Source organism: Mesoplodon densirostris, chromosome 8 (assembly GCF_025265405.1).
Source record: "Mesoplodon densirostris isolate mMesDen1 chromosome 8, mMesDen1 primary haplotype, whole genome shotgun sequence".
Classification (NCBI taxonomy): Eukaryota; Metazoa; Chordata; class Mammalia; order Artiodactyla; family Ziphiidae; genus Mesoplodon; species Mesoplodon densirostris.
In genome coordinates this window covers 41,233,538-41,254,740 of record NC_082668.1, presented here as the reverse complement: position 1 = coordinate 41,254,740, position 21,203 = coordinate 41,233,538, and the positions used below count along the sequence as shown (strand labels likewise).

Sequence of the window (21,203 nt, the reverse complement as noted above, 5' to 3'; positions counted from 1 at the left end):
CCCAATACAAATTCAAATGATCATTCTGTTGAACTAATTCACCCTATTAAGAATTTTTAGCTTATACCTTGTCTGCTGCTAAATCCAACTTTCCATTCAGTGTCTGAGCCTTTTTCAGGTACCGCTGTATATCTTGAAGATCTCCAAATGAGTAGAATTCTTCTGACTGTTTAGCATAACTCTGCAATTCCTCCACAAACCATTCACACCGTAACTAATAAAAACAATTATTTTCGTTACTATTTTTAAGAGTAAAAACCCCTAGGCATCAAGAGAAAAATTTAGAATTTGTAAGGATTTTCAGAATTATTATTATTATATTCTGTCATTGGCAAAATATGAAGAAAGGGATGATCTTAAAGATGACTGGGATCCAAAATATACAGAATTTTTAAGAGTTGGGATTTAAGATTAATCATTAAGGTTCCTATAATTCACAAATTAGAGAAAGTTTAGGTAAGAAGTTCTAATAAAATGAATAAGAATGTGCTAAACAATGGTGTTTCTTTAGTATGCTAATGAAATACAAGCACTTGAAAAAATCTCATAATAATCAAGTATGAGGCTAGAAGTGAACTCCAATTTTTTTTTAAGGCCTGTAAAGGTAGCATTTTTACACACAACTGGAAAAAACTGAATTTCTTTAATTGCGTTCTGATATTCAGGTATCTCTTCAATTAGCAATGCTAAAACAAAGTATTCCAAAGTTATTTTTCTTGTCCCATGGGCTCTCTTCACAGGAAATAAAATAAATAAATCCAGATTTAAAAGCCAAAAAACTAAACCCTTCCAGTATAAAACAGGTGTGTTGGGGGGGGGGGTTTAAATGAGAAAGGCTTCTTACAAAATTGTCATTGGTAAGGCATTCCAAATTAAATGGCTCTTAAAAAACAGCTCTGGGGCTTCCCTGGTGGCGCAGTGGTTGAGAATCCGCCTGCCCATGCAGGAGACACGGGTTCGTGCTCCGGTCCGGGAAGATCCCACAAGCCGCAGAGCGGCTGGGCCCGTGGGCCATGGCCGCTGAGCCTGCGCGTCCGGAGCCTGTGCTCCGCCAACGGGGAAAAAAAAACAGCTCTGAATAAAATATTCAGAAGTCAAATCTAGGTTATTCAAAAATAGATTTTATATTTTATAGATTATCTAGGTTGATTTCTGTCCTCTTTGGTTTCCTGGCCAATTTATTGCTCTGGCCCAGTGGGGGAAGGAAAATAAGAGGAAAAATTCATTAACATTATGTGTAGTTTGTAGAATGGTATACATTACAATGAAGTATAGATAATCCTGGGCCACCTAGTGATTTCCTAAGGGTCTATTATATTGTAGCATAAACATCAAATACCCATGATGCCTTCTACAGGTTTTAAAAATTTCTGAAATGGCCTAAACATAAAACAGAAATATAGACTTATAGTTTAAAATGAAGGGTTGTTTTGTTTGTTTCAAGTCCATAATTTATTCTGCAAACAACATATGCTGCCAATTAATCGTATTTGCTGTAGTGAGGTAGAAAGAGGTTAGGCTTGCTATCAAACAGCTCTACTGGCTGACTTGAAACAAGCCTCTTCACCTTCACTTAGGAACCTTAGTCTCTTCATCTGTAAAATGAGACTGAAAATACTGTGTCATTTATTCACATAATAGCTATGAAGTGCTCACGGCATTTCTGTGTGTCAGGCACTGTGCTAGCCAAGCAGATATAAATGGAGAAAAGGTAAAAATGAGACAGCCCTGCCATCAAGGAGCTGACCGAATAATGGGGAGATGGAAATAATAACATAATGATCAGATAATTAGCCCGGAGGAGGTGTGTTAAAAGTGTCACGGGAGCAGAGGGGAAGCAGTACTGAGGTCTGACTGAAAGGGCTTCTCAGAAAGTCAGCTGACTTTGCTAGATAGACAGGCAGGGCGGCAGGTCACTCCAGAGAGAATGGAGATAGCAGGTAAGAGATGAGAGGTGTAGGAGAGCGGGGACCAGAAGTTGCTCAGGCTTACTAAAGAGTCCAGAGCATGAAGTGGGGAGAGGTAGGAGGTGAGGCTGGACAGGTAGATGGGGGGAATCATGCACCATCTTATATGTAGGACACACACACCAAAGGTTCAAGTTACGGAACGTTATAGTGATGGTTGTGGGCACAGTACTTAGGCAAGCTGGTGATTATGAGGTGTGAAGGCACACCTCACCAAGGAAGCTTTGACCTTAATAAAAAATAAACTCAAGACAGTACTATAAACCATATAAGATAAATACTATTCTTATTAATGGTCATTTGTGGGCAATATATTCAAATGTTTTCTCCCTTGAAAAATCAAGAAAGGATAGCACATCCATCCATTATGTGTCCTATCCTCTACTAAGACTTATGGGAGGAGAGAGCTAAGATATACCATCTGTGAAATAGAGGAGCTGACGTTGCTATGTAAGAAGTTAAATATTTCCAGAAAAATGAAAATAATTTAAAATATCCATGATTCCCACCTTAAGACCTTCTTGATATTGTTCTGTTTTCTCCTTAATGATTTTCCTATGTTCGTCAAAAATTTCATCCATTCTTCCATACCACTGGAAGACATTATTATTTAGCCTAATGTCTGCTGGAGAAAAGTTGGTACACTCAATGAGGAAGGCGAGGCAGTTTTTAGAATCCACCAATCTCCGTCCCAGTTCAATCATATCAACTGTCTCTACTTTCTGAATATAAGCCTGAGGGAAAACAAAAATTACAGATGGCATTTTAAGGAACAGCTCATGTCGAAAAATAGCCTGTAGAAATACACTGCATAAATATGTACAGACTTGTTAGAAGTATAGACTTTTGGTTCCAAATAGGGGACTGCAGCACAGTCTGCTTCTCATCCATCCTGAAAACCTTTACTGGCAGAGCAGGGCGAAAAACAGAAATACTCAACAACACACAAAGAGCACTGGAAAAGCAAAGAATGCTATGGTTCTCCGGAATATAAGAAGCAGATGCTGAGTGATATCATTTATTCTTTCAGAAGAGCATTTCGGGCACCTGTTATGTGCCTGATACTGTGCCAGGTGCTGGCAATACAGTGTGACAGAAACAGACCTGGGCTTTGTCCTCAGAGAGCTTATAGTTTAGTGGAGGGGACAGTTAGTCAAATAACCACCATAACAAATGTAAAATTGCAAACTTGCAACAGACACCAGTGCTGCAACAATTTCCTTAGTTATAAAACTAAAATATAACTGTAGACAAATTTAACAAGGAATGTGCTAAATCTATGAGGAAGACTACAGTACTTTATTGAAGGACATTTTAAAAGTACCAAATAAATATGGAAACCCACGTTAAAACATAATAAGATGTAAATTCTCCTCCCATCGGTCTAGAAAGTCAATGCAATTTCAATCAAATTTGCAATGGCATTTTAAAAAAACTAAATTTGATTTAATTTTAAAAGTCTCTGAAAGTACTCAAGAGTAGGCAAAGACAATCATGAAAAAGGAAAACAATAGAGACTAGCCCAGCTAAATAGCAAAATATACTATATAGATGCAGTAAGTTAAACAGTTCCTGTTCTGGCTCAGAAGTAGAGGATGGAACAGAACAGGGTTTAGAAATAGATCCAAGTACAAATGGAAATTTAGTGTTGAAAAAGAGGCATTTCAAATAAGGAGTGAAATGACAGATCATTTAATAAATTGTACTGAAGTAATTGGCTATTGATTTTGGAAGAAAGTAAGAGCCTTATTTACTTAGTAGAAGTGCAGAGAAGGTATACTGTTAAGTGAATAAAATAATTTGCAGGAGTAATGATTCTATTTTTGCAAAGACAAAGCTCTGTGTATGTGTGAGTGGGTGAATATACAGGTGTATGTGTGTGTGTACACATGCACATGGAGGTGCCCATGTGTATGTACATATATACATGTAGCTCTCTCAAACCTCTTTTGAAACATATTAATTTATGCATATGTCTTAATAATATAAATTCTGAAAGAAACCTGCTATCCCACTGAAAAATGAGAAAACTGGCAATTACTTGTACCTACCTGTGTTTACCTTCCCTGTTATACCCCACACCTCCCTGTCTATGAAGTAAATGCTTCTTTTCTTAATGCTTTTAAAGTTCTTTTAAATCTCTAATAACCACCTCTCTCTGGTTCTCCCTTTTCATCACTCTCCCTAGTGCCATATCTATACATATGTTTGGAAAGAACCATTACCCCCCAAAAAAAGAATTATGGAAAAAGAGGAACTTTTATGTTGTACAATTCCATATTGTTTAACTTTTCACTGTTGTAATTAAAAAGAAAAAAAGGACATTGTCTTAAAAGCTTTCATTGATATGTCATTCTAATTAGAATAAATGTTTTTCTGTTGCAAATCCAAACAGTGATCTAAGTGAAAATACATTTTTGTAGTTTGGTTAATCAGCTTTTTATGTAGTCAAACAACTGCATTTTTACTTCCTCTTACTGATAAAAAATGACTGATGTCTGGGGCTTCCCTGGTGGCGCAGTGGTTGAGAGTCCACCTGCCGATGCAGGGGACACGGGTTCGTGCCCCGGTCTGGGAAGATCCCACATGCCGCGGAGTGGCTGGGCCCGTGAGCCATGGCCGCTGGGCCTGCGCGTCTGGAGCCTGTGCTCCGCAACGGGAGAGGTCACAACACTGAGAGGCCCGCGTACCGCAAAAAAAAAAAAAAAAAAAAAAGACTGATGTCTGTATTGAATAAACTGAGAAGATGTTTATGCCCTTATAGGAATATACTTTTTCAAGATACAGAATTATTTTAAATATTAGGTAATGAATCCTATTTGCTAATTCTGTGAAATGTTGCTATGAATAATAGAAATTCACACTAAATAACTCCAAATTCCTAAATATTTCCAGTGATGGTTAAGAGGGTAAATAAATAACACTCTTCATACTCAGTATTCATTTTTGTCAAAGGAATTTCCAGCTATGGAACTCTCCAGCTACCTTTCAAATCATCCATAATCAAAGTATCACTTGATGTTCTATAATAACTCATGTAAAATATAAAAAATTCTAAAAAGGATATCATAGGTTTGTTTGTATTTGATACACACACATACACATAAATTCACATGTTAAGAACCCCAATCCAAGTACAAATACTTTAAAGGAAATAGAACCCTTTAGAGGCTGATATGCAAAATTTGGTTCTAGTGATTTTCACGAATTTTTCTTTAAGTGAATAATTTAGATAGATGGTGGGAAGCAGCTGCATAGCACAGGGAGATTAGCTCGGTGCTTTGTGACCACCTGGAGGGGTGGGATAGGGAGGGTGGGAGGGAGGGAGATGCAAGAGGGAAGGGATGTGGGAACAGATGTATATGTATAACTGATTCACTTAGTTATAAAGCAGAAACTAATAATAAAAAAAATACAACTACAATATTAAAAATAAATAAATAAATAAAGTGCAAAAAATAATTTAATGTACGTAATCATTTGAACACTTTTTATAATTTCCTACCTATACAAACTTTTGAATGATTTAACATGTTTTGCTGGGTTTGCTTAAGTATTTTAAAATCTAGGAACACAAGGGTTCTATTTTGGATCTTCAGATTGCTAGAAAAGGAAAAAGAAGATTCTGTAAAAGTGTAATGTTATAAGAATGGAAAAGGAACAAAATAAAAGGATGATTAACCAGGTGTTTTATATTATTTTATTACCATCAGGTAGACTTCAAGCACAGAGGCAAAAAGAAAAATGATGCAAGACTTCTCTAATATTTTTAGTACTGTAAGTCCTATGCTCAAAACACTTTTCAGCAAACTACCACAGAAATGTTTACTATATAATAAAAGCCTATCAAAAACAAAATAACGGGCTTCCCTGGTGGCGCAGTGGTTGAGCGTCCGCCTGCCGATTCAGGGGGACACGGGTTCGTGCTCCGGTCCGGGAGGATCCCACATGCCGCGGAGCGGCTGGGCCCGTGAGCCATGGCCACTGGGCCTGTGCGTCCGGAGCCTGTGCTCCGCGGCGGGAGAGGCCACAGCAGTGGGAGGCCCGCGTACCGCAAAAAAAAAAAAAAAACAAAATAAAATATTACTTAAGGATTAAATATTTGTTGATTAAAAAAATGAAGGATGACTGCATATCTCAGGTTGCCCAAGACAGTCCTGGTTTATGCCTGTTAGCATGGTAACAATTATTAATAGTGCTCTCAAAAAGATTCTTGCAGACGATTGCATTAATAACTCCAATACTTCACCTCTCCCACTGTCTGTCCTTGTAGTGTCCTCTCACTGGCTCTGTGGCCATTTTGGTTAACAGGCTATTCGCTAATGTGACACAAGCAGAAACTTGAAAAGCATTTGTACAATTGGGCTTGCTTCTGTGTCTCTACCACACCATAAAAACATGCCCAGGTGAGCCTGTTGAAGTTTGAGAGACAAGCAGAGCAGAGTCAAGCTGCTGAAGATAATTACACTAGCCAACCCAGCTGAGAACTAGCTGATCTGATTGAGTCCAGAAGAACCATCTAGGAGGAGTGTCCAGCCTGAATCACCAAACTTCACACTCATGAGCTCTGTGTATGTATGTGTGTGTGTGTGTGTAACTTACTATTTTAAGCCTCTGTTTTAACTTTTGGAGCGATTTGTTATTGTATTGTCATGTCAATAATTATAAAAGCTGGGGGGAAAAAAAGAAAAACAATTTACTTACACACATGACTATACAGAGCTTATAAACAATACCTTCATTTCCATCAGTTCTGCTGTATTTGGAGGAGTGCTAAGAGCTTTTTCAGATATCTTCTCAAATTCCTCACATAATCTGAAACACCAGACAAAACCCATCTTCTATAATTAAATTTTATTCCTAAATATATTCCTGTGTACTATTTTAATGTTCTATTTCATGAAAAATACAGTCAGATTATCTTACCTATATGACATCTAATTAATTAAAAGCAAATTTGTGCTCATTTACTCATTCATTCAATACACATTTAATGATCATCTATTATATTCCCAACTACAGTAATAAGTGACGGAGGTGCACAAATGTGTAAGATGCAATAATGGTTCTCAAGCAGTTCACAATCCAGTAGGGACAGCAAGACTATGAACAATCATTTCCAACCTAGAGTTTTAAGGGCTCTACCAGAGATTTAGTTGAGATGGCACAAAAAGGTGGTCTATTTGGAAGGCATGGTTAAAATGGGCCTGTGTGCTCAGAAGCTTCTGGTAATATGCAAATACTTCCTACTGATTTAGGTTGTGGGCAATATAAACAATGAACTTACTATGGGATTTTAAAAACAGAGTAGTGAGAGCTAAGGAAGTTCAGATAACATCTGCAGAAATTTCTTCAAGAAGATTGGCTGTGAGGTGAAGGAGAGGGAATGGATGGTGATGATGCTGGGTTGAAGTGGAGGGTTGGAGGACAGAAGAGGGTTTTGACTGTGTTTGTAAATTTCAGAGGCAGAGCCACAATGAAGGAGAGATTTAAAATGAGACACAGAGGGGACGACTAGTAGAGCCAGGTCCAGAGGGATGGGAGGCCAGGGGGCTGAGCTCATAGGTAGAGATGAGAACAGTGAGTGGCTGACAGACTCTTGACCTCTGAGAATGTGGGGAGGCAGATAGGGAGGGGCTCGTGGAGAGGTGAGATGAGACACGTAAGGGCAAGGAGTTGAGGGTATTTGTATCTAGTGGTTCCTATAATAGTCCTGGAATATCCTCTATACAGTCAGTGCGTCTGGTGAGAGGCATAATTAAGAGAAAAGGGGAAAAAGTAGAACTGGCATGAGCTCTGGGGGCAGCTAAGAGGCAGGGAAATAGTTATGAAATTAAAGCAAATATTTCGCTCAGCATGAAATGCTGTAAGTAAAAGACATTTTCACTATTCTTCCAGTGCTTTTAGAGGAAAAGGTACTTTAAGCTGAATATACTGTTCTGTTTCTCAGATAAGCCACCCAAGTCCTAGCCCTTTTCCACGTGGTGCCTCCCTCTTCAGCCTCCCCCTCACAGTATCTGTGAGAGCAACACAACCCACTCCTTGTTCTTGGAATACACCATGCCATTTTCATACCTCACTCCCTTCTACGTATTATTTCCTCTAACTGGAATTCTTTCACCCACATCATTCACCTGGCGGACTCCTACTCATCCTTCAAAATGAATTCCTATATCACTTCCTCTTTGCAGACTTCCCTGATTTTCCCCTCTCCTCCAAACCTCACCCTGAAAGGAAATTAATCACTTCCTTCTCTACTGTTCTACTTCTGTGGTTCAGGACAGAACTTATGGCACTCTGTTGTAATTTACTGAATTGGATGCCTATTTCCCCTTCTACAATGTGACTTCCTTCAGGAATTTTTTTCATATTCAGTCCAAGTCTCTAGTGCTGTATCTGACATATGGTAGGTAAATGAAGCTCCCTCCAGGCTTCTTACAGGCTAAAAGAAATATCTTTTTAATGCTTTTTCTCTAACGCTATAATTATAAAAAATTCTGATTATTTTTGGGGGTTTTATTCCATGTAACTGATAGCAGGAAAGAGGTTTTTGGAGCCACACTATCACCAGTGCTAGAAAACTAACTACACTTCTTGTCTTAAACAGGTATTCTGCTTCACAAATTAGCATTCTGAAAGTTTACTTAACATGAGTCAGTTTTCCTAAAAATCTCCACATTGGACAACAAATGAGTTTGTAGTTAAGGTAACGTGTTACCATGGCCTTGAAGGGTAATTACAGTAAAATGATGTTCCAAATTTGAGATCCTTGACAACTACTGTGTATATCCACTGTGAAAACTCACTTTGTGTATTGATTACACAAACTTAAAAGTCTGAAGTTAGATAATGTCCACCTGACTTGTACAAAAGAAATGCAAACACATTTTAATACCACCCTAATTCAGACAACTGGGAAGGCACATTCATGGTGAAAAAAATACTAAAAATCACAAAATAACACTTAGAGCCAAGTTGAAATAAGTTTGGCTTTATCTTTTCTATCATTTATGACACTGCTCTAATCCATTACTTTAGTTGAGTGACAGTTGATTCTATTTAATTCCTCCACCCCCCAAAATAAAAATATAATATTAAATAAATACCTTGTGTTTACTTCCTGATGGTCTCTGAACATTTTAGCTATAAGTTTTCCACAAATAATATCTGCTCGCTTCACCAAAGCTCTGATTAATTCCTCACAGCGCATTTCAAACATTCCTAAACGAATAGTCTGCAATGTTAGGTATTAAAAGTTTAATAAACATGAAATGACATAAATGATTCCCACAAGTTTACCTTTTTCCATAATATTGATTTGTGTGTGTGTGATCTAATACAACTGAGTTTTTTTTTTTTTAATATGATGCAGGCAGGGTTTTGCAAATACTCTTTTATATTTTACCACTATCTTCTGGGTGAATCTCCTTGAACAGTGTATCTTGGAAGCCAATTCTATTTCAGGATAATAATTGATATAAAAACTTTGGAGAATTGAGTTATTGCTACATAGATAGCAGGATTTAAATGTTATACTTGCTCTGTACAAAAATTACCACCATGATCATGGTGGTAATTTTGGAAAATATAAAAAAGGACAAAAGAAGAAAATGTTTAATTACCAGTCTCCTACTAAACAGAAGTAACCACATTTTGGTATAATTACCATATTTTCCAAAGGATTTGTAAACACCAAGGCAAAAAAAAAAAATTAGTTCTTGATATTTTTGAGGGGCCAAGTTAAAATAAATTACTTAAAAGTCAGGCTTATAGGGTACACCTTCAGCTCTTTGAGCATAAGAACTATGTGTTTCGTCTACCTCTGCATAGCCAGGGCTTACCACAATGCTTGACACATAAAAAGACCCAACAAACAGTTTTCTGATGATGATAACAGTCTAATTCTTTCACTGTATGGTCTAGAAATACATCCTAATAAAGCTAGGAAAAGATCACTAGGTACAAAGAACAGTTGTACAAAATGGGTCATTTACCTTTCTAGATGTGTACTGTATATCCTCTATGAGTTTTTGGTATCTGTGAATTTCATGTATTATTTTCTCATAATTATGATTTTCTGCAAGGAAAGCATCAGCATCTTGCTCAGCTTTTTTGCTAATTAAAAAATCATACTTGTCATAGAGTCTGAGGTGCTCATTCGGTGCCACGCTCTCACACATAACCACCTCCTTAATCTTCTCTTTGTGAGCTTCAACAACTTCCTTCAGAATTATTGGCTTCAAAGTTGTTGGTTTAGACTTACTTTCCTAAACAAAGGAATAAAAACAATATGAGTTACTTAAAATACTTTAAATTAAGGTAACCATATCATTCAGCTTTGTAAAAATGCCCATCTTACCATATTGTCATTTTTTTTATTCACAAGGTCCCTCGGATTTTCTAATCTATATCTGTAGAGAGTCAAATCACAGCAGTATTTTAAATATCTAGGTTTCATATGTTTTGTTTTTCTTAGAGGCTACCTAGGAGTGTTTTGTTTTTCTGAATGGAGGAAAGAGCAGTCACTTGAGAACATACACAAAATAAGAGTTGGAAAATCAAAACAGCAAAATCCATGTTTTATTTGTACAACTGTTTATGCTAGCTTAAAAGGTAGCACTTGCATCGTACATTATTTTAAAAAAATAAGTCAGCTCAATGTCATATGATCACAGTATTTGATCACAGTCACAGCCCTTCTTCACCTTGAGGAGTAATGTATGTAGAACAAAGAAGGATTGCTTACTCATTCACTGACCTCTGAGCTTTCAGAGGTCAGTGTGAACAGCAACTAGAACAGACTAAAATCCCTAGTTGCAAAATTTGCATTCTGCTACCACCATTAGAATAATGTGGGCAAGAATGTATCAGACAACAATTTTAAATAAGCAAACTAATCTCAACAACTTGTCTCCTTCTCTTTTGAATAAGAGGACAAGTAAATGCACATATATGGTTTATTATCTTGAACCAAGTTACACTTAAAAAATATATATGCTCTCTACCTGTTGTCCAAAAAAAGCGATTTTTAACTGTAACAAACAAAAATCACTGCCAGTAGTGAATATTCTACAGCTTTCAAATTGAGAATATGAAAGGATTCCTTAGAAAACTGGGTAATTTGTTCAGGTATCCAGGATGCATTTGTCCACTATGCCCCCTAGTGGACATTTCAGGAAATCACACTTTTTCAGAACTAGATGCTTCATGACTACATTAGTGAATCCCATGATCACCACCACTACCTCACCCCCCAGGGCACAGAAGATGCTTGGTGTCATCTTTTTTGAGAAAGAACTTTAGGATAAAGCAATATGTATTATGTACTGCAATGTGAAATTGTTGGATCTAATGTGAAGCTCCTTAATATTCAAGTACCCTCTGTATCACTTGTTTCCAAATTTGAGGGATTGCCAGAATCACCTAGGGATATTTTACCAGTATACCTACTTCTGAGTACAGACTGTCATTGTAAATCTACATCTCTAGGTACAGGGAATGGGGGTGGCGGGGACCCCTGGATTTGTATTTTTAAAAGTCAACACATGATGCTGGTACATAGGGTTTTAGAATCATTACCCTACATATAATGCCCCAGGTAAGACCTATCTCTCAAAATTTGATACCAGAAAAAATACCTGAGCAGTCTAAAACTTGTTATATTTTCCTCTTTACTGTAGAAACCAGGAAGTTTAGAGCCATATTTTATAAGCATAAAATCATAGCAACTGTCTTCATTCAGATGATTATAATACTTTTTTCCACTTCAAACTTTATCTAGTAACTTATTAACTTGTTATATCTGTCTATTTCATAAGCTACATCTAGTCATTCTTGAGGAAGGCGGGGTATGAACAGAATATAAAAGGATGCAATAGGTGAACTGGAATTAAACAAAAAAACAAAGTAAACAGTAAGTTTCTTGAGAGACTTCTATTTATGGTAATATGAGGAATAGATACCCTGTTTGAAAACAATGACCTAGTTCAAAACACATAAATATGCTGGGGAAAATGCCAAATATAACTTTTATAATGCATGGTTAAGGCAGTAAAATAATAAGGAAAGGCTAAGGGGCCAAACATGAGAGCATACATGAAGCGGGAGGTAACTATATGCGGACGTGAGCAGCTGCCCTGGAGACTCTGCTGATCCCTGGTGGCCCAAGCTTTGCTTTAATGAGTCTCCAGCAGGATGGGCACATGTGTGGGGCTGGGCGGCATGGGTGAGAGAATGGCTGTCAGGAAACAAAGCCTGAAGCCTGAGTAAGGTGGGAAGTCAACTGATACCCCTACATAAAGCCAGGAACAATGAAAAGTGACACAACCTCACAATGAGGGTTCTGAGGACACAAAACTTCAGAATGCTGAAAGCTGACAGAACCTTTAAATGAGGGGGCAAGAAAGGAAAATGTCTTGTTTTGGCCTTGTTTTTCAGTGGAGAAGAGAAAGGATGGTCATCTTAAGAATTTGGAACCACAAGCCTGTTCTCTTACACATTTGGGTAAGCACTCACACTGCCAGTGTCGTCCACAAAATCCTCAGGCAAGAATTTTTGTTTAAAAGGGTCCTGGGGGCTTCCCTGGCAGCGCAGTGGTTAAGAATCCACCTGCCAATGCAGGGGACATGGGTTCAAGCCCTGGTCCGGGAAGATCCTACATGCTGTGGAGCAACTAAGCCCGTGAGCCACAACTACTGAGCCTGCACTCTAGTGCCCACGAGCCACAACTACTGAGCATGCAAGCCACAACTACTGAAGCCCACGTGCCTAGAGCCCATGCTCCGCAACAAGAGAAGCCACTGCAACGAGAAGCCCGCTCACCGCAACGAAGAGTAGCCCCCGCTCACTGCAACTAAAGAAAGCCCATGCGCAGCAACAAAGACCCAATGCAGCCAAATAAATAAATAAAAATAAAGTTCCCTTTAAAAAAATCATTAAAAAAAAAAGGGTCTTGGGTTTGCAGGGGCCTCCAGAGCACATGTCAAGAGAATATGCAAAATCCAGAGAAACCAACCCAAATCAAGGCCTCAAAGACTTCCCTGCATAAAGTTTTTACATGTATAAGCCCATAATAATAAAGAAAAAACAGGGGCTTCCCTGGCGCAGTGGTTGGCCATGGCAGTGAGAGGCCCGCTTACTGCAAAAAAAAAAAAAAACAAAACAAAAAACCCACAGAAATAAACCACCAGGAGCAGGAGGAGTCAGATCAGCAAACAGAGAAGAGTAATGAATACATGAGTAAGTACAAGAGACTATCAAAATTGACCAGGCTGGGCTTCCCTGGTGGCGCAGTGGTTGAGAGTCCGCCTGCCGATGCAGGGGACACAGGTTCGTGCCCCAGTCTGGGAAGATCCCACACGCCACGTAGCAGCTGGGCCTGTGAGCCATGGCCGCTGAGCCTGCGCGTCCGGAGCCTGTGCTCCACAATGGGAGAGGCCACAACAGAGAGAGGCCTGCGAACCGCAAAAAAAAATAAACTAAATAAAAGAAGACCAGGCCTAGTTGAAAAAAAGAAAAGTTAATGGATTCCGAGAAAATAAAACTAAAATGACAAAAAAATTAGAAGCTCTATGAAAAAGATAATATTCTCAAAATGAATAATGTCACAATCACAATATTAAGTAAAATGGACTATGTATAAGATGACTCCATCTATACAAAGACATAGAAAAACTAAAGAGAAACTGTTTACAGATATACAGACATGTAGTAAGTTTATGTTTAAGAATTCAGAATAATAACTACAAAATGCCCAATGGTCACTGCAGCACTGTTTACAATAGCCAGAACATGGAAGCAACCTAAATGTCCACTGATAGAGGAATGGATAAAGAAGATGTGGTATATATATACAATGGAATATTACTCAGCCATAAAAAAGAACAAAATAATGCCATTTGCAGCTACATGGATGGACCTAGAGATTACCATACTGAGTAAAGTCAGACAGAGAAAGACAGGTGTCGTATGATATCGCTTATGTGTGGTATCTTAAAAAATCGTACAAATGAACCAATCTACAAAATAGAAATAGAGTCACAGATGCAGAAAACAAACTTATGGTTATGAAGGGGGAAGGGAAGAGCGATAAACTGGGAGATCGGGATTGACATATACACACTACTATACATAAAATAGATAACTAATAAGAAACTACTGTATAACACAGGGAACTCCACTCAATACTCTGTAATGACCTATATGGGAATAGAATCTAAAAAAGACTGGATATATGTATATGTATAACTGATTCACTTTGCTGTACAGTGGAAATTAACACAACATTGTAAATCAACTATACTCCAATAAAAATTAATTTAAAAAATAACTGCAAAGTGCAAGATAGTGATTCCTTTGCTAGAAGGTAGAAGGATAGGGATATGAACAGGAAAGACCAATTGGGAGGTAGAGCTTAAAGGTAATAGCCATTGTTTAAGTTAGATTGAAGGTATGAAGGTGTTAACTCTATTACTGCTTAAAACTTTAAACACTAGCCTCCTGTACTCTTTTGTATGTATGAAATATTCATACACTATTTTAAAAAATGAAAAAGGAAGAAGAAAGCTACTGTTTGGACTTACAAAACTTGAAAAGCTTTTAAGTTAAGGAATTTTCAGACATGCTCATTTCATATACTAGACTGCAATAACTACTGTTGAAATATTGTAGTTCAGCAGAACTTTGCTAAATATTTGGCCAGAGAGAGAAGGGAAGTAGGATCTATGATTTGGAAGTAAGGAGACATGACTATTCCTGGAAGAAGGTGTATCAGGAAGGTAGCTAATTGGAGGAGAGTTTTACAGAGCTAGAAAAGTATAACAGCAGTCAACAGCATGGTGTGAATGCTACAGCAAATGCTCATTGATGGCTTCAAACCAGATCACAACTTTAATTCTTCCCCCTCAGAAAGTTTTCAGCTGAGTTCAATAGAAGACTGGTCAAAGAAACCAGTATTTAAGAGAAGCTAATGGGAAAAGAGTATGTTTTTAAAGCAAAACTGCCTTATAAGCCAATGTTACTAGGCCATTTGTATTCTGTAAAGCAGAGGATACCTGTCTATACTAAAAGAAGTTATTTGAAGCAAATACCATCATGCAAATTGAAGCAATCAGAATATCCTTATTACTTACCAACTTGGAATACAATTTTGCCTCAACTCTTGGCACAAAACTGACAGCATTAATCATGACATCATAAACATTTAGAAGGATGTCTATATAGTCATTGAAATCAGGTTCAAACTTAATGGAGTCGTTATCAAGAGTCAGCCTCATGACAAAACCTGGATGTTCAAAAGCTCTAACAGAATCCTGCAACAAAGAAGTTATATATATATAATAAAGTATACATATATATGCATATGAATTGTGGTAGACTAAGGAGTGTACTGGTCCCAATTAGGATACATGAGAACTCACATTTCTTCTTATGTCCTAGACAGTTAAGCCAAAGAGGAACTGTACCAAAAAGGGCAAGAGCCATTCCCAGCGAGACTTGTTGGTATCTAGTATCCACTGAGCCTACAGATCAACTATAGGGTCAAGATTCCAGAAAAAGGAAGATGTGCACAGCAGTGGGGCTCTAGAATCATGAAAGAAGGAGCCCAAGAGGAGAACATTCAAATTCCCAGACTCCACTCACCCTGTAACAGGACCTTCCTCCAGAAAGAAAAGAGTTCTTTGGAGAAATCTTCCCCAGCCCTCATGACCCAAATTTCCCAATTATGGGAATTTTTATTTATTTCCACTAACCTCACCAATGTGATGATAATAATATATCCTACATATGCAGCTTGACATTAAGTCTTTTTTTAAAAAACACGTAAGTGTGATAGGTCTAAAGATATACTTTCTGCTCTTCCACTGGTAAAGGTTATTTTATAATTATCCACTATAAAAGAATTGAAAATAAATAAATTGGTAGATGAATATTGGTGTAACTGAACCTTACTTACGAGGGGTTGTGCAATTAAGTCCGTGAAATCTTGCATGGAAACCAAAGCAAGGTCCTGCAGCTGTAAAGTCATAAGTGTAGCAGCACAGCTGAAAAAAGATTCCAACTTGGCACTGCTGTCACCAGTTGGCAAAAGCTTTTTTTTATTACCTTGGTAATAAATATTCTGCACTTCTGGAAACCACCTTCAAAGAACAAAAGACTTTTAAAAGTTAATATTTTCAGTGAATTACTCCTCTTACATTAAGCATTAACGGTAACTTCTGAACATCTAAAGGTCTTTATAGAGAGGTATATTGCCAAGTCACATTACCCACTCTCTGAAATGTAAGCGCTAGCATATTTCACTCCTCCTGGGAAAAGAAATTTTAATCATAGCCAATGGAAAATGGCTCAACGACATGATGCTGTGATAAAAAGGTAAATCGAACTCCTGGAACCATGATTCCTGCACTTTTTGAATAATATGACAATTAACTTTGTTGGATATTACAAGATACTCCTCCCCAGTCTCTGAAATTGCTCTTCAGGGAATGGATTTGTCAGTTCAAAGCTAAAATGTGAATAACATTAAATCAAGGGAGGGTTATTTGGCTCAGCCCACTTGGTAATTTATGCTATTCCATCTATTTCACAACGATAGTTGAAAACAAGACACAAAACAACAAAATCAAGTATATTATTTTTTTTATCCTCCTTAATGAGAAATCCTGAAAGAGTGACTGATTTAAAACAAGTTTCAAATGTATATGTATCCTTGTAATAAAAGGAAAACAGTGAAATTCATATACAGATACATTATGATGATAACAAGTGAAGTTTTCAGTTTCCAAAACCACTGTCCAACACTAAAATTAAGAAATATTTGTACCTCTTTCATAAGAGATAATAAATTTTTAAAAACAAGGAGTCAGTATAAGTTCAGGAGTTGCCTGAATGCTCCAAGAGAGATCAAAGTTTTAAATGTATGTATTCACCACTTTAACAAATATGTGTTTAGTGCCTACTGTGTGCTAGGGACAGTGTCATGGGAGATATGAAAAGATATGACATGATCCCTTCTCTCTCATAATAATGAAGGCAAGGTGTCATGGCAGAAAAACAGCTTTGAAATCAAAGAATAGAGACATAATTTTCTATTTCAGTAATAGAGAAGGGTTCTATAGTGAAGATGGCAAATTTCACTGAAGAATAGATAAAAATGAAATGAGGAAGACCCTGAGAAAAGGATCTGAAGTAGAATAGACTAAGAAAAATAGGTGGGAGAGGTAGGGCTAATACATCTGATCATTTCACTGTCTATAATGGAGCTAATACACTAGAAAATAGGAAAAAATAAGTGGGGGGAAGTCTGTGAGGACTTTTGCAGAACTTGGGAGCTAAACACAAGAACCTGGGACAGGCTCACACTCTGTGAATACACAGCAGATCCTTCTTCAGCGGGGCATCGCTGTTAAAGCAATAGGTAAAAGGACAAAGGAGGACAAGTAGCAAATACTAAGTAGAGAAGGGCAATGCCAGATTAATGAAGGGGATTGAGAAATCTCCAATAGTCCAGGCAAGAGATAGAATAAGTCCAGGGCTGTAAGACTGGAAAAAGGACAAAGAACAGAAAATACATTGAAAAAAATTATTCATTCAATCATTGTCTCAAAAATACTTACAGGGTTTCCTATTATGTACAAAACATTTGAGGTACTAAATATTACTCAGTCCTCAAAGTACTTATAGGTGAGTGGAGGGGAAAATGCACACACATAAATATATATTATAAAAGGAAAAATAAGAGAACAAAGTGTCAGAGGCATTAAGAAGGAACAGATCACTTTTGATGAGGTAACAGTAAAGATTTCATGGAATAAGGGTCATTTGGTCTGGACACTGAAATACACAGAGGGGCTTCTCCAGGAATGAGCTGCATTGTGTGCTGTAAATAGCATGAGGCATAATTTGTTTTATTGAGGTATAACTGATATAACATTATATTAGTTTCAGGTGTACAACATGACGACTGAATATTTGTATGTGTTGCAAAATGATCACAATTAGCTTAGTTAACACTGGTCACCATAATTAAAATTTTGTTCTTCTTGGGATGAGAACTTTTAAGATCTACTCTTCTAGAAACTTTAAAACACACAACACAGTATTGTTAACTGTAGTCACCATGCTGTGTACCACATCTCCATGGGTTATTTATATTATAAGTATAAATTTGTACCTTTTAACCCTCTTCAACCATTTCATCCACCCCTTACTCCCTTCCTTTAGCAACCACGAATCTGCCCTCTGCATCTATGAGCCTGGTTTTTGTTGTTGTTGTTTTAGGTTTTGCATACAAGTGAGACCATATGGTATTTGTCTTTCTCTGACATATTTCACTTAGCATAATATCTCCACAGCCCATCCATGCTGTTGCAACATCTTCTTTATCCATTCATCAATCGATGAACATTTAGGTTGCTTCCATGTCTTGGCTATTGTAAATAATGCTCCAATGAACATGGAGGTGTACATATCTTTTCAAATTAGTGTTTTCCTTTTCTTCAAGTAAACACCCAGAAGTGGACTTGCTGGATCATACGGTAGTTCTATTTTTAAAGTTTTTAGGAACTTCCATACTGTTTTCCACAGTGGCTGCACCAATTTACATTTTCAGCAACAGTGCACGAGAGTTCACTTTTCCCCACCTCCTCACCAACACTTGTTACTTCTTGTCTTTTTGGTAATAGTCATTCTAACAAGTGTGAAGTGATATCTCGCTGTGGTTTTGATTTGCATTCCCCTGATAATTAGTGATGTTGGGCATCTTTTCAGGTACCTGTTATTTATCTGTATGTCTTCTTTGGAAAAATGTCTATTCAGATCTTCTGACCATTTTTAATCTAATTGTTTTTTGCTATCACATTGTACGAGTTCTTTATATATTTTGGATATTAACTACTCATTAGATGTATATTAGTCACAAACATTTTCTCCCATTCAGTAATCTGCCTTTACATTTTGCTGATGGTTGCTTTTGCTGTGTAAAGTTTTTATAAATATGTGTATAAAACATAAAATTTTGCTAATAGTATCCAAGAGGTTCTTATTCTGTTCTAATCCCTTTAACCTCTGATTAAATCTGATATAATTATGTCTGCAAAGATGACAATGCTAAGAGTCACAGAGTTTAAGTGGGGAGCAACTGAGCAACTTTCAAATTTTCCTAGAATTCCCATCTCACAGATGGAAACAAACAAGGAGTAACTATTTTAAAAACCAACAATTGGTTAAAAAGGAGAACAAAGAGTCTACAGATTTACCAATTGGATAGATATTTAACAATGGTAAGGTATGGTTATAGGCTAATCTTAGAAGTCATGCCATTTTTAATTTAATGTGACTATTCCTACAGGCATGGCCCAAGGTGAAAGTTTTTTCAGAACTGAGAATAGAAAAGATAGGTTAGGTCCAGGTTGCAGAAGACCTTAAAAGGCAGGTTAAGAATTGTGGATTTATTTTGTCAACAAATGGAAGGCACTGAACTAGGGGATGTTTTAAGATTCACCTGGCAGTGGTTTGTAGGCTATATGGGAGGATAACAGGGCCTGCCAAGGGTAGTAGCAGTGGGAATTGACAGAAAGGAGTACACATGGAAGATGCTTCTGAGAGAGGATCAAGAATACTTGGTGGCCATAAAAGTCTCAGTAAATATAAAATGATGAAAATCATACAAAATTAGAAAAGCAGTAACAGAAGGACACTGTGGAAATTCAGAAATATGCAGAAATTAAACAACATAGTCCTAAACAGGCAATGAGTTAAAAAAAAAAAAGGGAAATTAGAAAATAATTTGAGATGAATGAAAATGAAAACACCATATATCAAAATTCATGGGATACAGAAGAGTAGTGGTCAGACTTTAGACCTGTAAACACATTAAAATATATTTAAAAGATCTTAATCCAATAGTCTAAACTTTACTAGAAGTCAGAAAAAGAGAGAATACTAAATTCAAAACAAGGAGAAGGAAGAAATAGAGATCTGAGTGGAAACAAACAAAATAAAGAATAGAAAAAGAGAAAATCAGCAAAGCCAAAAGCTGGTTCTTTGATAAGATCAGCAAAATTGACAAACCTATAGCTAGACTGACCAAGAAAAAAAGAGTGAAGACTCAAATTGTTAAAATTAGAAATGAAAAAAAGGAGACATTAATATTGACCTTATAGAAATAAAGGGAACATAATAAACAACTCTATGCCAACAAATTAGATAACCTAGCAAATTCCTAGAAAGACACAACCTATCAAAACTGACTCAAGAAGAAACAGAAAACATGAATAGACTTATTACAAGTAAATACATTAATTATCAAAAAATTCTAAGAAAATTAAAAGGCCAGGATCCAGGAATAGGTGGCTTCACTGGTGAGTTCTACACCAAATGTTTAAAGAAGAATTAACACCAATCCTTCACAAAGCCTTCCAAAAAGAAAAAGAGAAAGGAATACTTCCTAACTAATTCCATGAGGACAGTATTATCATAATACTAAAACAAGACAAAGATATCACAAGAAGAAGAAAACTACAGATCAATACCCTTGATAAATATAGACACAAAAATCCTCAACAAAATACAAACTGAATTTAGCAGCATATAAAAAGGATTATACTCCATGACCAAGTGGAATGCAAGGTTGCCTCAATATATTAAACCAATGGTAATATACCATATTAGCAGAGTAACAGAAAAAACTATCATCTCAATAGACACAGGAAAAGCATTTGGCAACTCTACATTATTTCATAATAAAAACAATTAAGAAACTAAAAAGTAAAGGGAAATTCCTCAACCTGATAAAGGGCACCAACACAGCTAACTTAATGTCAGAGGAAGACTGAAAGCCTTTCCCCTGACATCCGGGAGAAAATAAGGATGTCCACTCTTGCCACTTCCATTCAACATTGCATTGGAGGTTCTAACCAGAGCGATTAGGCAAGGAAAAGAAAAAAAAAAACAAAAACATGCAGGTAGGAAATGAAGAATTAGAACAAGTTCTGTTTACAGATGACACAATCTTACATAGAATACATATGTACACACAAACTATTTGAGCCAATAAACAAGTTTAGTAGCAGGATATAAAATCAATATACAAAAAATAGTTAGACTTCATCAAAATTAAAAATATTTGTGCTTGGGCTTCCCTGATAACGCAGTGGTTGAGAGTTCGCCTGCTGATGCAGGGGACGCGGGTTCATGCCCCAGTCCAGGAGGATCCCACGTGCCGTGGAGTGGCTG

At 37.0% G+C, this 21,203-nt stretch overlaps 1 protein-coding gene across 1 annotated transcript in view; it reads right to left on the bottom strand.

Moving 5' to 3' along the window:
• DNAH7 (dynein axonemal heavy chain 7) overlaps positions 1 to 21,203 on the bottom strand; it is a 243,777-nt gene that overhangs the window by 178,533 nt on the left and 44,041 nt on the right. The window contains exons 10-16 of the mRNA XM_060105782.1: positions 15,922 to 16,105; positions 15,098 to 15,277; positions 9,962 to 10,234; positions 9,074 to 9,201; positions 6,704 to 6,782; positions 2,477 to 2,701; positions 68 to 214 (exon numbers count right to left, since the gene is read on the bottom strand). Coding sequence (XP_059961765.1) covers positions 68 to 214; positions 2,477 to 2,701; positions 6,704 to 6,782; positions 9,074 to 9,201; positions 9,962 to 10,234; positions 15,098 to 15,277; positions 15,922 to 16,105 — 1,216 coding nt within the window. The remainder of the gene's footprint in view (positions 1 to 67; positions 215 to 2,476; positions 2,702 to 6,703; positions 6,783 to 9,073; positions 9,202 to 9,961; positions 10,235 to 15,097; positions 15,278 to 15,921; positions 16,106 to 21,203) is intronic.